The sequence below is a fragment of the Miniopterus natalensis genome, chromosome 8, assembly GCF_054644295.1.
Source record: "Miniopterus natalensis isolate mMinNat1 chromosome 8, mMinNat1.hap1, whole genome shotgun sequence".
NCBI classification, from domain to species: Eukaryota; Metazoa; Chordata; class Mammalia; order Chiroptera; family Miniopteridae; genus Miniopterus; species Miniopterus natalensis.
Genome location: NC_142088.1, coordinates 13,671,884 through 13,689,379, shown reverse-complemented (window position 1 = coordinate 13,689,379; position 17,496 = coordinate 13,671,884). Strand labels below are relative to the sequence as shown.

Genomic DNA, 17,496 nt, shown 5'->3' with positions numbered 1-17,496 from the left:
TGACCATGCACACAAATGATAAATGTTGTCCCCCTGACCACACCTCTTCCAGGCACTGTTATTTTGGGATATGAAATTAGTTGGGGGAAAGAAGGGGAGGTGTCTATACCAAACCTTGACCAAGCCTTTTTTTTTTAACTGAAAAAGATAATGTGATAACATGAAAAATGAAGTTCTCAATAAAATAAAAATTAAGACCATCTGCCTTCATGATTTTACCACATCAAGATTTCAAAGCAAAGGGAAGAAAAACACCCTCATAGACATAGACAAGAGTATGGTGATTACCAGAGGGAAAGGGGGGTGGGGGAGGTAAGAGAGGGTAAAGGGGATAAATGGTGATAGGAGACTTGACTTGGGGTGGTGAACACACAATACAGTATACAGATGACGTATTATAGAATTGTACACCTGAAACCTATATAATTTTATTAACCAATCTCACACCAATAAATTGTTCAAAAAATTTTAAATTTAAAAAAATTATTTAAAATCAGCCACTTTGGAAAACATTCTGGCAGTTCCTCGAAAAGTTAAATGTGGTATTACTATATGATCCAGCAATTTCACTTCTAGGTATATAATCAAAAAATCAAAAACATATGTCCACATAAAAACATGTACACAAATATTCATAGCAGCATTATTTATAAGAGCCAAAAAGTGGAAACCACCAAATGCCCATCAATTGATGAATGGATAAGTAAAATGTAATATATCCAGACAATGAAATATTATTCAAATACAAAAAGGGATGATGTACTGACAGGGGCTACAACATGATGAAACTTCAAGACATTATGCTAAGTGAAAGAAGCCAGATGCAAAAAGTCCACATACACAAAATGTCCCAAACAGGCAAATCTATAAAGACAGAAAGTAGACTAGGGGTTGTCTGGGAAGTGGGGCTGTCAGCAGGTGACTGGTCCGGGGCATGGCTTCTTTTTGGAGAGGTAAAAATGTTCTAAATTATATAGTAGTAACAACTGCACAACTTTGTTAATATACTAAAATCACTGAATTTCACACTTTAACAAAAATAAAAAAATAAATGAAAAAAATTTTTTGAAACTAGACCTTCTGATGACTTGGATAGGAAAGAACATGAAGGTACCTACACACACACACACACACACACACACCACTGCTCCACACGTCCATCAACAAGCTGCTCTTCCCAAACATTGTTATATTGAAATGATGCCAGAATGACATGAAACCACAACAGACCAGTCCACTCATATTCACATGCTCAGAATAATAATAATAATTAATAATGACTAAAATTTATTGAGTGTTTACTATGTGTCAGACCCTCTGCTAAGCACTTTACATGGATTAGCTCACTTCATTTCTCACTGCAACCCTTTGAGGTACAAACTATTATCTCCATTTTACAGATGAGGACATTAAGGCACAAATAAATTTCATAATTTGTGTCAGGTCACCCAGTCTGGATTTAGCCCCAGGCTAAATATGACTCATGAGCACAGTGCCATTCTGCCCCAGTTGACTGTCTTCCTAAAATCCCTTGCAAAACTCACTGACTTCCAGTGTAAGTCAAAGCAGGAGACCAGTGGGGATTTTAAAACAACCAAAACTATTGACTCAAATGGCAATCCCACAGAAAATTAGAAAGACCCAAGGCTCTGAGGATGAGACCTAGCTGAAGGCTGCATCGTATTACTACGAATGTTACAAACTGAATCTGCAACCCAAGCAGAAATTCTAGATTTTACCCACTACATATAAAACAAGGGGTAGGTTACCGGGTTTCTCCCTGTCCACAATAATCTAATAATCTAAGTGAATGCCCTTCGCTAGTATAAACAAAAACATTATGTATTTTGTGTATGACTGTTTATGTATGTGTTTATATATTTATGCATATATAAAACAACATGATATATGTTTACATACATGGGTGCTCACTGAACAGTGAGGGACAGATGGTAAGTTCTAAGTCCTAAATCACAGGAGAGAGAGAACAGTAAGGGCAAAGTAATCAAAGAGGACTGCTGGGGGAGGGGGCTTGAGGACTAGCATTTAGGAAGGAGAAGGAAGGATAAAGGTCACCACCTGAAGCAAGTTGGGAGAGAAAAGTTGGACTGCCCCTCGAGCAGCAAGGATGCCTGCCTGATTAAACCAAGGAGTGTATGTACGATGTTTAATGTGCTGGAAAATAAGAGTGGACAGGCAGGAAGAGGTTATGTAAGATATCAAAAGTCAAGGGGACTGTTTGAACTTGATGGAGTAAGAGAAGGTAAGTCATGCTTTTTAAAGAGTTTGTGAAAGCTTTACGGTATCATAAGAAACACTGGCTTCAATATTAGCTTACCCAACCCTAGAATTCCACTTTATATGCTTTTTCCTAATTTCATTTTAAATATTCTGTTTCTCTCACATTCACCCCTGAGGCATGACCTAGTGGAACCTTCATTTCAGTAGAGTTAAAGCCCTGAACAAAACTGCGTTGTAAGGTCCCTTCGCAAAGCCACTTAGCACATTGCAAAAGTGCATTAAGTTTGCTCACACATGATAGCTTAACCTGTAATAAATCAGCATGCTACTGAGAAAATACACATTATCAAATGTGAAAAACATGTCCTTGTGCTCAGTCACTGAATTGTCTTCTTTTGGTAATAAAATTGAATGGCAAAATGTCCAACTTTCTTCCTGGGTGAGACAAACTCACGGTTGCCTGCTGCACTGGACTGTGCCTATCAAATACAGTCAGGAGCGCTTGTACTTAATCAGACGGACCCCTAAGCGAACTTCTCTCGCCGCTTCCCTGCCCGGAAACTGCACCCGAATTCTTGGCACTTTCCACCAGCATCCACCTGGGTCTCAGGTGCCTCCGAGGATTTGTACTTTCGGGCAAAAATTTTACCCAAGGACCAAACCCAAGGAACAGGAATATCCTGTAAGGAGGGCTGGAAGGGCTCCCACTGCGCCCCGGTGTGACTTACAGCAAGCCCCCGCCTGGCTCCGACAAGCGCCGCGGCTTCCCCGCGCCCGCCGCCGGGCGCGCACCCACCTGACCAGGGGCTCCTTCTCGGGCACGGCGGGCTCCTCCAGGCACTGGCACGGGCAGCAGCAGCACACGGTCCTCAGCCAGCCCCTCAGCCCCATGGAGAGCGAGCTGCCCCGCTGGCGCCGGGAGACTCGGAGAAAGCCGCGGGGGCGAGCGAGCGCCGCAGGGGCAGGGGCAGGGGCAGGGGCGCGGCCGCGGGGCGGGCATCCAGGTGCGGGGACAGTCGCGGCCCGGGCGTCGGGGGCCGGTCCCTGCGCATCACGCCGCGGCCGGGGACGCGGGCGAGGCCGGAGGCGCCTCCACGGCCCTGGATCTGCGCGGCCGTGCGCTTGCCTCCTCTTGGGTTTTGTTTGGGGCGCGTGTTTGGTTGGGGCTTTTTTTTCTCTTTTAATTCCCCGGGCGCTATTTGGGGCGCATGCGTCCCCGAGACGCCCGCTGCTGCCCTCTCAGGAGGAAGCAGGGACTCCAGGCAGCTGGCAAAGCCCGTGGGCACCGACGCTGACCGCGCTGGGGCAGGGGCGGGAAAGCCCCGGGGGCACCGCGCGAGGCTGGGCCCGATCTGTTCACACGTTTTATTGGCTTCACTCCCTGAGGAAATGAAAGGTCCTCCTTCCCGCCCCCAAGCCCTGGAAGCAGAGTGGGGGGCATTTTTAACAAGTCAGCCCCACACAGAGTAAAAGTTAGCAAGAGTGTGGATTGGCGCGTGATAGAGGTGGTGTTTTTTAAGTGCTATATTCACGATGATTTTTTTTAAAAGTTGTTTTCAAGCCTCCCAGTTTTGGAATAACCCTCTCAAGGAAGGCAACCACCATTGTTAGTTTCTTAGAACGATTTTCCGGAGCTATTTATGTATGTATTTATTTATGTATATATGTACTTATCTGTGCTTGTACAAACTTGTAAATATATGTATACAGATCCCTCTCGTTTTTTACCCAAGCAGTAGCATACTCCACACATTTCTGCCCCAGGCCTTTTTAATTCAGTGCATCATGGAGACTGTTCCATAGCTATATATATATATATATAATCTTCCTCTGTCATTTTAACAGTTGCATATTATGCAGTCACATGAATGTCAATATGTTATTTAGCCAGGCCCCTACGGATGGACATTTAAGTAAATTCCAGACTTTTGTTATTAAAGTAATGCTGCCGTGAACATCTTTGATCTACGAGTTTGGACATGTATATCTATTGAGTTTGGCAGTGGAATTGTTGCGTAAGATGCCTTTTTATACTTTGACAGATCTTGCCAAATTGCCCTCTAAAGTTTACACTCTGACTTGCAACATATAAAAACTGTCTCTTTTCCTATACACCCACCAATACAAAATGTCATTTGTCACCTGGATCATTGCAATGACTTCTATTTGCATCTCCCTAAAACAGCCTATCTAATTTTCATTTTTTCCAATTTGGATTATTCAACAAAATAAGTATTGAGCATCTGTTATGTGCCAGGCATGTTCTAGGCTCAGGGGTTACAGCAATGAACAAAAGAAACAATGTTTGCTTCTACTCTCTTGAAGCAAACATCCTAGTAGGGGAGCTAAACAAGACAAGCCCGTAATTAAGTAATTTTGTCAGAAAGCAGTGCATACTGTGGAGGAAAATATGGCAGGGAAGGGGATAAGAAGCCCCAGGGAAGGGGGGTGCGCACGTGGACTGGGGGAGGGGTGGTGCCTGCAGTTTTTAATGGGGTGGTGAGGGAAGCCCTCCTGTTATGGTGACATTTAAACAAAGACTTGAAGGAAATGAGCAAGGTAGCCGTGATATCAGGGAGAAAAGCATTTCAGGGAGAGTGAAGACCACGCGCAGAACCCCAGAGGAGAGAGAATAAGCTATCGGGTGCCTGAGAGGCAGCATGGATTCCAGGAACCCTGGAGACGTGTGGGCCAGAAGGCAGAGTAGTAGGAGTTGATGGAATGTGGGACCTTGTAGGACTTTGTCAGGACTCTGGATTTTGCTCCACGGGAGCTGAGTAACAGTTCGGAGGTTTCCGAGTAGAGGCAGTGATATATGGCCTACCTAGACGGCAGTAGGATCCATCGGCTGCTGTCTTGAGAAGAATCTGGGTGCCAAGGGCTGTTTTAGGGAGATGCAAATGGAAGCCACTGTAATGATCCACGTGACAAATGGAAGTGGTTTGAAGCAGGGAAGTAGAGGTGCTAAGAACTGGTTGGACTCTGGATGGAATTTGGAGGTAGAGCCAACAAGATTTGCTAAAGGGTTGGAAGTGGGTAAAAAAGAAGAAAAGAAAGAAAAGAGAGGGGAAGGGAAGGAGAAGGGGAAGGGGGAGGGGGAGGAGAGGGGGAGGGAAGGGAGGAGAGGGGGAAGGGGAGGGGGAGGGAAGGGAGGGGCTCCAAACTTCTAGGTTTACAAATTGTGAAGGTTCAATGGCCAGTGACTGAGACCCAGAGAGGATGGGAGGAGCAGTTTTGGAGGCTTCAGGAGGAAGAACAAGAGTTTATTTCAGAAGTGTCAGTTCTCATGGCTGGTGTATTAATTTTTAAAGTGTGTCAATGTGAGTAAATTTGTCCTGCCCTGGCTACATTGAGAGGCAGAAGGAGCTTATCAAGTGCATGTTCATTGAGAGGCTGGCTACTGAGGGATACAAAAGAATAAGAGAAGGTCCCTGAGGACCCTGACTTAAGTTGGAGAGATATGGACTCATCATGAAAAGTTAACGGGATATGACAGGGTTCTAGCTGTCACCAGCCTGCACAGGGCTGTGTGACATCAAGCCCAACATCCTGTCATTCATGACTTGCAACTGTACCAGGATGGAGGCTGAGTGTTGTTCCTGACAGCAAGAAATGAAACATTCCTTTAAAAAATTGAAATATTGCAGTTAAAGTTCCCTCTGACCACAACCCACAGTCCTGTCCCCTTTCTACCTGCCCCAAGGTAACCATTATTATCAATATGGTACAACTTTTTTCTGGACACACAGACACATGTGCCCTTGTGGTGTATATATAGTGTCATTGTGTGTCATATTTTAGTAGTGAGTTTTGTTTAATTAATTTAAAAGGTACCCATTTATCTATCTGCAAGCTTTTTCCACTTAATACAGTTATTATGTCTTGGAAATCTATTCTTATTAATACACCTCATTCTTTTTAACTGACGTATTTTATTTCTTAGTTTTCTAAGGATAATGGTATGTGTTTTTACAGTGCTCATCTTCCCAGAAGTTGAATACCTTCATGATTTCTCGGGTTCTGGATAAATTGGACCTTTGATAGAGTATGAACTGCACCAAACCTTCCAGCTCAGCTTCTAGACAGCTAAGACCATAGTTTGCAACCTCGTTTCCTGTTTCAAACATCATTAGCAGGAGAGCAGTGAGCGTTCCTGTTTTTAGAGTGATGCTAGGTTGTTTCTACTGCCCAAGTTGACGCCAACGCACCCATCACAGCAACATCAGACATTTACCGAGATCCCCTGGGCACCTGATGTCGGGGGAGTGGGAAGTCCCCTGGGGTGACTGGTGACTCACAGACCCATCAGCTGCTTGTTTCTTAGGTAGCACTGCTGGCCTATGTTCTCAGATTTTTCCACGGCAGGGAGAACTCTAGAGTCTGCTTTGAAAACTAGTGTAGTTTGAAGTCCCCCTTCTTTAAGAATTTACTGATGACTTCTGGGAGTTGGAGGAAAACCCATATTCAGGGGGAAGAAAATTGGAAAATCAAAATACTTAGCTCCAGAGCATCATTCATGCATTCCACAGAAGAGCTATGCTTACAGCAACATAGCACACGCTGGTGTCATTCAGCTATTCATTCAAGAAATATTTACTGAGCCAGGTACTGGAGGTGCAATGATGAGCTAGAATGTAGGTTCCATCCATGAAGACGGGGGCTTTGTTTTGTTCTTTGCAATATCCCCAGCACCTACAGGAGTGCAGGCACATAGTAGGCACTTTAAAAATGTGTTGAATAAATGTATGAAAACAGAAAAAGGACTATTTAGTGAACCCAGAGTTTGCATGAAAAGTTATATTTAATTTCTAAAGAATCTATTTATGAGCTGCCTAAATCCAGTAGGAAAAAATCTTCCTTACGCATGTCTTCCTTGGCCTGACAAGGAACCAACTGCTCTTTCAGAAGGAGGAAATGCACCTACTGAGCTGGCTTGAGTCTCACACATACCCTTGTAGTGCTCAAGTGAGGAAGAACAAGGAGACAGGAAAACTAAGCCATTTGGACTAAGAGTGGGAGAGTTTCCTAAAGAAAATCAACTGGAGCCACACAAAAATAGGGAATGGATGCTGGCAAGGCAAAAACAGCAACATCTACTCCCAAAAACAGAGAGAAAGAGAGAAATTACTCCACTGGATGTAAAGGAACTCTCATGTGATGAGGTTGGCACAGGCCAAGTTCCTCAAAGAGTGATCCTAAGCACCTGCACTGGAATTCTTAGGGACGCTTATTGAAACTCCAGATTCCTAGACCTACATGAGAGCTTCTAAAATGTAAGCTCTGGGGTTACAGCCCCGAAACCTACCATTTTATAAGGCTCCCAAGCAGGGCTGGGACTTGGGTGAGGCTAACGAGGAGTTTAGGGTGCAGCACTCACTCTTGGGTCAAACCCTGTACTTGCACAACCCTAAGAATGAGCATGTCCTTAAATGTTGCAACCCAGGCCCCTTGCCTTCCTTGCCCTAATCCTGGCCTAGTCCAGAGGTTTGAGAATTCTGAGGTACCCTGTGATGGACTGAACTGTGTCCCCTCCGAAGTTCATATGTTCGAGTCCTAACCTCCAGTACCTCAGCATGTAACTATATTTGAGGATAGGGCCTTTAAAGAGGTAATTAATGTTAAATGAGGTCATTAGCCCAACATGACTGGTCTCCTTATAAGAAGAGGAGTTTAGGACACAGATACAGAGGGACGACAAGGAGAGAGGCCTCAGAATGAAATCAACCCTGCTGACACATAGCCTCCAGAACTAAGAGAAAATAAATTTCTGTTGCTTACGCCACCAACTGGCAGCCAACTAATGCATATACCAAGTTTGAGAACCATTGGCAAGGTGGTTAAGAGCATGGGCTCTGGGATCACACTGCCCCCATGTGGTTGTGGTCAGGTTTAAGTGAAATCATACACACAGAAAGCACTTAGTACAATTTCATGGAAACTAGGACGCGCTTTGTAAATGTTAGCTACAATTATTGTTGTTAATGACGTATACATACTTTAGTCAGACTCTACCCCATTGCCTTACATAGCCAATTGTGACCATTTAAAGTTATTCAGGTCAGCAAATATTTATTGAGTGTCAACTTTATAAGCATGGCACTGTGCTCAACCTCTTGTGGAATACAAAGACGAAAAAACACAGCACTCATCTTCATTGTACTACCCAGAGCAAAAACTAGGAAATTATAATACTGAAATGTTCTGTATTAATCTGCCCCAAGGCACCCATTCTTTTGATTCCTACAGTGTGCCCTTATTTACCTCACCCAGACTTTCCCATGTTTAACTATCCTGCCATATCTATCTATACTCCCATAGCTAACTACCCTGCCATATTTAACTATACTCTCATAGCTAATTTTACTGCTCTATCTAACAATATTCCCACATCTAACTATATGCCTATATCTAACTCTATTGTCATAGCTAACTATCATACTTTAACAAACATTTTTCAGATGCCCAGAACAGCCCCTCTGATGTGACCTGGAACCTGACCTTTTCCCACCTTCCTGCACTCTCAAGATTTGTACACTCTCCAAAGTCTCTCCATATTATACCTAAAATTAAACACAAGCCTGGACCCATTGATTGTGGCACGCTTGTTCCTAACTCAATTAAACTCTACTTAATATACGTTATTAAACTCCTGCTATATGCAAGGTGATACCAAGTTATAAAATAGAAGACATGCACCAAAAACAACAATATTGGGGAACACACAAACACTGTTCATATTAGCTGTGAAAGGTCCCCAAAGGTTTGCCCCAACTTTAAGCCCAGATCTACCAATCTCAGTGTTAATAGATAACCAAATGTATGCCATTAGGTGTTTTATTTTCCATTTATTTATATCATTTCTTTCTCCATAACACTCGCAGAGAGACATAAACAAGCCCGAACCCTGTAACTTTCTACACAACCAAAACTCCAGGTAAAGCTCCCCATAAAGGGTATAGCATATCCTCCTGTGGTTAGCTATGCCACCACCTCGTGGGCCTCCATTGTAAATGAACTGCAGCTTCTTCAGAGATCTGACCAGGGTTAGAAAGCTGTCACTCAACAGAGAGAAAGTGGTTGCAAATGCAATGCCTGTGCAGACTTAGATCTTAAAGGGCTATCACTATATTCAAATGGAAGGTTTAAACCGGCTCTAGGCTACACTTAACCTGTTAGGGCACTGCTAAATTGAGCAATAAGTGAAAGTCCTCTTTTCTCTTGGCTAGCTGGTACAACGTAATTATCATTTTACTCTTTCATTCTACCTAATTAAGCATTGCTACTTGATTTATTAGCTTAAAATCCATGGAAAAGTGCATAAGACATTACATATACTTCTTAACTTATGTAAAAGACTAATCTAAATAAGTAATTTAAATGGAAGAGCTTTTATCTTTAAATTTTATTATTTTGTTTTTTATCTACTTAAATAAACCTGTCTTGGAAGCAGCTTGATGACATAAATTAAAAGGTGGAAGCATAATTCCCCAGAGAGAACTGTCTTTGGTGAAAATTCCCTCTTGTAAATGGGCCATAAGAGGGAGGAAAAGAGAACTAGTTTGTTCTGCATAGCAATGGAGGCGGAGTAGGAGTTGGTGCCAGGAGCAGGGAATGGGGAGAAGCTGGAACAGAGAAGACACAGCAGGAATGAGGGAGGCTGGTGTCAGGAGAGCATCAGTGATGAGCTGTGTCTGAAAGAAAGTCAGCCCTCAGGCCGACTCTCGTGTTTGCAGACTTAGAAACTCAAACTTGTTATCCCTCTCTCCAGACTTCTCAAAATTCAAAGATGAGTCATGCTCACAAACTCACCAGAAATTGAAGTACATGGTCTAGACGTATACAAAACTCTCAGACCGGCTGAAAATTCCTATGAGCAAGTCAAGCCCATTTTTTCCCTTTAGGGAAAGCTGCACAGAAAACCGAATTTTTCGATTCTTTTTAGACATGGTTTCAGAGGAAAGGGAGATGGTTTGATGAATTTAGCTCTGAGAATCTGAAGCATCCTTCCCCAAAAGAGGGATAGACACACCATGCAAACCAAATGTTTGTAGCCCTCATATGGAGCTTGTTTCTTATGCCCAGAGGTAGGTGGACACTGCTAGTGATGGTCACATGGCCTTTTCTTAGACTACCGTGGTCCATCACTATCTTTCTTTTATAGGCACATCTTTTTCTGTTCACATTAATATTTTCAATCAGGTTAATTCTTGCTGTGAAATGAAAGGATATTTGGAAATTGCTCTAAAATACTTAAAAATCAAGGAGGGGAGACAAAACAAATTTGGAAAAATACAGATAATTATTAAGGCTGGGTAATGGGAAGTATTACTATATACTATTCTCTTTCGTGTGTGTGAATAGCTAAAAAAAAAATTTTCTTTTAATCACCTCTTGATTTCTCAGTGCTTATCCTCTCTCAGTATATTGCATTGGTCACAGGCTCTAAAGCTAAACTCTTAATTTGAATGCCGCTTCTGCCATTTGCTAACTGCAATCTTGAACAAATAACGACCTGTTTGTGCCAGTTTCCTCAATTGTAAAATGTTTTTATGTGCTAATGAAACCTACCGCACAGGGTTTTTGTAAAGTTAAAATGAGATCATGTATGGAAAGTGCTTGACAGTGTCTGGCAGATAATCACTCAATAAATGCAAGCTATTGTTATGCAACATGCATTGATCCTATGGTTTACCTCTCTGGGCAAGGTATTTCTGCTCTCCAATTTGAACTTACAACTACAAGCCCCTTCCTACACACACAGACACACACTGTTTGCTCATCAAAATGTTCTCTGTATCTCATTGAAATATCTTTAGTTTCATTCCTCCAAGTAAAATAGTAAAATTTAATTACAAAAATCAGATAGAGGCATCTACCCTCCCCAAATCCCCTAATCTCCAGCCCAATAATATAGAGGAGAACTGGTTTCTCAGGCTCTTCTCCCTCCCCTCCACTGTCAAGCCCTCTATCCCCAAATTCAGACTCAATGTCCCACAGTTGTACCTTCCCTCAGGAAAAAATAGACTATATCTCTCTTCTTGGTTTATCTGAAAACAAGAAGTTGAAGAAGCCTAACAAAATAAGCTTTGGTATATAGCTTTTTCGTATATAGCTTCAGCAGGTTAAAACTATAGGGTAAGGAATTCTGATTTACATCTATTCTGAATCACCCATAAAAATGATTCTTATTTTAAACCTTTGCTAAGTCCAAGATAGTTATTAACATTTGAAAAAAGGTGGAGAGGAAACAAGATGGCGGCGTAGGTAGCAGCTGCACCCCCCGCCTCCCGCAACTGCATCAAAATCACAACTAAACCACAGACCCTCCACCCCTCAGAGCCTCCTGAGATCTGGCTGCACAGAAGCCCCACACCCAGGGAACTGAAGCAGCACCGAGACCGGGAGGAGGGGTGGAGACGCCGGCGGATGGGGCTGGATCCCGGAGATGCGGCCGGGGGCCCACACCCGGTGCCTCGGATTAAACCTGGGAGGGAATCTCAGTGGTGGAGGTTTCCCGGAAGAGGGAGGGGTCCCAGCCCCACAACAGGCCCCCAGCCCAGGGCTCCAGGGCCAGGAAGAGATGTCCCCACACCTTCGGGCTGTGAACCCAGCGGGGACTGTCCCTGAGGGTCACAGAGGCTGCGGGAGCCCCAGCAGCTCCTCTAAAGGGCCCGGCACGGACTCACTCGGACGCCCCCTCTGAGCCCAGCACCGGGCAGCAGCCGGAAAGGACCCGGGACACTCGGGGGGAACTAACCTGCCTGAGATCCGGGCAAGAGGCGGAGGGGCGGCTTCCTCCCGGGCAGAGGGGCTGGCAGAGGCCATGGCTCCTGTGGCGAGTCCTCCCCGCACACAGCCGGCAGGCAAGCACCATATTTGAATGGCCAGTACCTGACTCACACCTTTGGCCCCGCCCCGTGATTCCCGGAGGCCCCGCCCTCCCCACCTGCAGTTCATCCAGGCCGTTTCCAGGGGCTTTTCTGTGCAAGTGGCCTCTCGAGCCTCATGTTTAGGACTTTCCTAAAGTTTCTCAAACAAGCAGCAGTGGGCCCCACATGGCTTGATAAGCGGCCCCAGGCCTGGCACTAGCAGCAGCCTGCATTGGCCCATAGCTTGGCCTCTCCTGGGCACCTCCAAGCCCAGCACAAGTAGCAGCCAACTACAGTTTGCTGTGTAGCTCATGCTGGGTGGCCCTGGGCAAGGCACTGGCAGAGGCTGACTGTGCACCTCCTGGGAGGCCCCAAAGACAGTGCACTTGGTGGTCAGACTCGACCACACTGGATTACAACCCTTCCACATCCACAAGTGACACACTCAAGGGGCAAACTTGGTGAACACCCAAGCTTCACTGAAGTAAATCCTGTTCCATAGAGGTGTCTCCAGCACAGCAGCTCTTTGGCTGTAGTTGCAGCTGGTCCTCATAGCCAATTGGCCCGGGGGTCAATTCCTCCCAGTGACACCAACAGCAACCAAGGCTCAACTACAATAGGTCAGAGCACACAGCCCACACAGGGAAGCACCTAGAAGGCCCAGCTCAGGTGACTGGGGAGGCTGAGCCACTGGGCCCTACAGGACACCTACTACACAAAGCCACTCTACAAATTCCAGGAGACATAGCAGCTCCTCCTAATACATAGAAACAAACACCTGGAAGCAGCCAAAATGTGGAGGCAAAGAAACATGTCACAAAGGAAAGAACAGAAGAAATCTCTAGAAAAAGAACTAAATGAAATAGAACCAAGCAAGCTAACAGATGCAGAGTTCAGAGTTCTGTTTATAAGGATGCTCAAGGATATTAGTAAGACTATTACGAAAACAACCGAGACCATTGATGACATAATAAAGTCCCAATTTGAAATGAAGGCTACATGAACTGAAATGAAGAATAATTAACATGGAATCAACAGTAGAGGACACTGAGAATCAAATCAGCAATTTGGAATATGAGGAAACAAAAACACCCAACCAGAAGAGCAAAAAGAAAAAAGAATCCAGAGATATGAAGATAGTATAAGGAGCCTCTGGGATAATTTCAAGAGGCCCAACATTCATATTATTGGGGTGCCAGAGGAGAAGAAAGAGACCAAGAAATCGAAAACCTATTTGAAAAAATAATTACAAAAAATTTCCCCTACCTGGGGAAAGAAGTAGACTTGCAAGTCCAGGAAGTACAGTCGGTTCCAAACAAGAGGCCCACAGAAGGACACATCATAATTAAAATGCCAAAGATTAAAGACAAAGAGAGGATCTTAAAAGCAGCAAGAGAAAAGCAATTCGTTACCTACAAGGGAGCATCCATATGACTGTCAGCTGATTTCTCAACAGAAACTTTGCAGGCCAGAAGGGAGTGGCAAGAAATATTCAAAGTGATGAAAAACAAGAACCTACAACCAAGATTACTTCACCCAGCAAAGCTATCATTTAGAACTGAAGGTCAAATAAAGAGCTTCACAGATAAGAAAAAGCTAAAGGAGTTCATCACCACCAGACCAGCGCTACAGGAAATGTTGAAGGGTCTTCTTTAAAAAGAAGCTAATGAACAAAAGAATCTGATGAACTAAATAGATCCACAGACACTGACGCATGCAACAGACGATCATATTTCAGAGGAAAGAGGGAAAGGGGGTGGAGGGTAGAAAGAGGTTAACCAAAGAAGTTATAAGCATATATGCATAACCCATGGACACAGTCAATAACGAGGTGAAGGCCTGGGGAGAGGGTGGGAGCGAGGTGGAGGGGATCAATTGGGGGGGAAAAATGGAACACCTGTAATACTTTCAACAAGAAAGAAAAATTTAAAAAAAAGAAAAAAGGTGATTCTGCTGAGTCACACTTAGAACCACAAACTCCAAATTTGTGACTCAGTCTAGACAGATGAAAACAGAAGCTTAATGGTCCAAAATATTCAAGAAAAACAAGAAATATTGTTTTTACCTTACTGATTTATTTGAGTTTTTCCAGATTTGCCAATTGGATATCATTTCCCCATTCAAATTTACAAACTCAGATACACTTATGCTACCAGAATAATAGGACTACTGTCCGCTCCTTGCAACTTTACATTTCTACCTAACTGGATTATGTTGAATCTGACTAACTGGTAATGATAACTAATCCAGTGTGGGAGGTTTGCTAGGAGCACATGGGTTATGCCCAGTGCCTACAGGGCAAAATTCAGGTCAAAAGGCAATAGCTTTGTACCACTGTTATCACTGGGAAGAGGTCCTCACCCCACCTGTTGCTCGTGGGTGTGGGCTTCTTGCAAAATCACAAGAAAAAGAATTTTGTGAGACTTGCATGGAAGAACAAGTGATTTTTATTTGCATGGAATTAAATCCCTGAATTTCCAAATTCCCATTTCCCTTTGTTGGACCAAGGAAGAAGTGTAGCTGTGGCTTTAATAGGGCTAAAATAAAAGCCAGTGTCCAGAGTTTCTGTTCCATGTTAGCGCATAGTCCAATCCAGCATCTGGCTAGTTTAGTTTGTTTCCCACTGCAGTCCATCAGCCCATTGCAGTCCATCAGCCCATTGCATGTGGGGTCTGCATGACCATATGACTATGTGGCTACGGAGGGAACATGGGCAGGAGCACAGCTAAAGGACCCAGAGAGCTGAGAGCCATGAGCCAAGAGCTAAGAGAGCAAACTCCTTTGTTTGGGGGATTATATATCCCCAAATTTTCTCAGGCTTGCATTAGCTCTACCTCTTCTAGCCAAAGATTTCTGTTCCCAGCTTTGATTGACAGATATCTTCCCAAGTCACCCCAACTTCACTGCACATGCATTTATCTCCCCTTTGTTGAATCCCTTCCCCAGTGATCTGTGGAGAATGAGCCAATGGTTCCCTGGGGAATGTGAAATTGCAGCTTCCTAGTGAAGCTTCCCAAATGGCCATGCTTATAATGTCTGGCTTCCCCCTTTGCTCCTTTCCAATTATTAATAACTAGCTAATTACAACAGTATCACCACCAAATGCATATTCCATTTGGAACCTCGTCTTCCACTCCCTCTGCCACACCCATGTACCCCCCAAAACCATTGATGTCCAATACAAACTCACTCTGGTTTCTCCCAAATAACTTTTATTTATAATCAGCTAACTTTTCCCCATGTTACACTCTAAGTAATTGACAAGACCATTTTAATTTTATAATTTTTTACTTGGGGAATTTCCAAACTTACCCAAAGGTAGAGAGAATAGTAGAATTAACCATATAATGTATGACGGATGTCCTGCCACTTAAACAACTATTACCATGCTTCCAATCTCAGTTCACTTGCTCCCTTCCTCTCCCCAGCTTGTTTTGTAAACCACAGTGTTTGAAAGCAAATCACAAATACCAACATGTCTACCTTAATGGGTAAGGACATTTTTAAAAAAGTAACTGCCATGTTATTATCACGTCAAACAAAATGACCAGTAATTTTTTAATAGTATTTACTCATACCCAATCCATATTTAAATTCCTCAATGATCTCAAAGCTGTTACAAAAGCAAGTAAGTGGTAGAAGCTGGGATTTGAACCCAGGCAGCAGACTCTAAAATCCGTAACTCATGGAACAAGAAAGTCCACCAAAAGCTCTGTATAAATGGACAGAGACGGCCAAAACAAGCAGGGGAACAGGACGCAAGGAAGCAAGAGCAGAAAGGTTGTTAGTAACCTCTGCAAAGTGGTCTCAATCACAAGTTTTCAAGGTGTTTCCTTGCAGGGAACTGACAGCTTCAAAGACAGCAAGTTTGGAGGCTACAGATGGAAACAGATCAGAGGGCCTAGCTAGATGCTGGGAGTAAGAAGACCCCCAGGAATGTAGTGTTGACACTGACAGCATCAGCACTTGGCAGGTCCCCGCAATCTGACTCCCACTAGGGCAAATGCCTCTCACTCTATGTGGTGGGTGAAAGCTGCCACTAACCAACAGAGAACCTTGGTTATCGTACAAACCATAACTAGCACTGTCCCCAAAACAAGATTCAAAATATCCCTTTAGATAACGGTCTTAAAGCAAGGGCTAGATAATCTCTAGCTTTTGATTAAATAGCTTTCTTGAATATGGTTTTGAATCTTCCTGCTAGTTGACCTTATTTCAGGCAGCTACTTCAGTGAAGTGAAATTCTTGTAAGCAAAGAGCGCAGAAGCAGAACAAAGAGCAGAAACGAAAGCTCAAGTTGAAGTTTTGCAGCCAAGTCTTAGAATCCCAAGTAGGTATTGCCCAGACACAAGGTGACACTTTTTTTGTGCCAAGTCCCTGGGTGATGTTAAAAATAAATGGGGCCAAAATAGTTCCAGGATGAAGTCATATGGCAGCCATGAAAACACACAGCTCAGATCTCTGCTATGGGGAACATAGTTAATTGACAGCTCTGGATCCACCAGTGCACTCGCCCTCAGGATGTTCCCAGCCAAAGACTGAACACAGCCAAGCTGTTAATTCAGGCCTATTCCTGTGAGTCCTGGGGCCACACCAATGGGTGACTGGCTCAAGGACTTCCCATCAGCCTGGTTGACCCTTTCTTGGGCTGTGCTGTGGTCTGAAATGTTTCCCTCTCTCTCTCCTTCACAGTTGTTGGAACATTACAGCCTCATTCAGTGGAATGGGAAAATCTTTCTAATAGGCTATCTGTAGGCGGTGCAACCTGTGTTCACACTGGAAAGAAAAATAGCCCAAAGTGAGAATATGTACTGATGGCCCACAGCCTGGTCTTTTAGCCAGGCACCTAAAAGGAAAAGAACAGAAAGGTTGGGAAGCAGGAGGTCTGGGCCAGAAGCATGTGGACAAACATCAAGGAGTGGGCACAAAGTGCTATTTTTGTCTCACGCATTCATGCCCCCCAGAAAGCATCATTATGGAAGAGGCACAGAACACCAAGGAGGCCAGATGACTCTGTCAGTTGGTGTTCCCTGGCCCTCATCATCTGAACTGGCATATGGGCACAAGAAAGAAGGAAAACGGCAAACGGACCCACAATCACGGGCTCCTACTTAACCAAAGCCGGTGTAGTTGGAGCTGCCTCTGACTGTGCACCCTGTCCACACAGACCAGCACTGAGCCCAGATACGGCACTGTTCCTTAACAAAGCCGCAGGCTGCTTGATGCCAAGGCCACAAGTAGGCGGGTTATAGGTTCATTGCTTCTCAGTTCTGAAAATGGATCTGGGCCCTTTAGTTTTTCCTTTGCCAGCTGGCACTGAGCTTTGTCGGGGAGGGTGATGGAGAGACACTGCAGGAGGTCAAGGCTTTTGTTTGCAGACTCCAGT

General features: G+C 44.1%; 1 protein-coding gene across 1 annotated transcript in view; it reads right to left on the bottom strand.

Annotated features, from left to right (window-relative positions):
• The window catches only part of MREG (melanoregulin), a 42,542-nt gene extending 39,358 nt beyond the window's left edge, over positions 1–3,184 (bottom strand). The window contains exon 1 of the mRNA XM_016196896.2: positions 3,038–3,184. Within this exon, the coding sequence (XP_016052382.1) occupies positions 3,038–3,132 (95 nt within the window). The 5' untranslated portion in view covers positions 3,133–3,184. The remainder of the gene's footprint in view (positions 1–3,037) is intronic.
• Between the last annotated feature and the right edge of the window lie 14,312 nt (positions 3,185–17,496).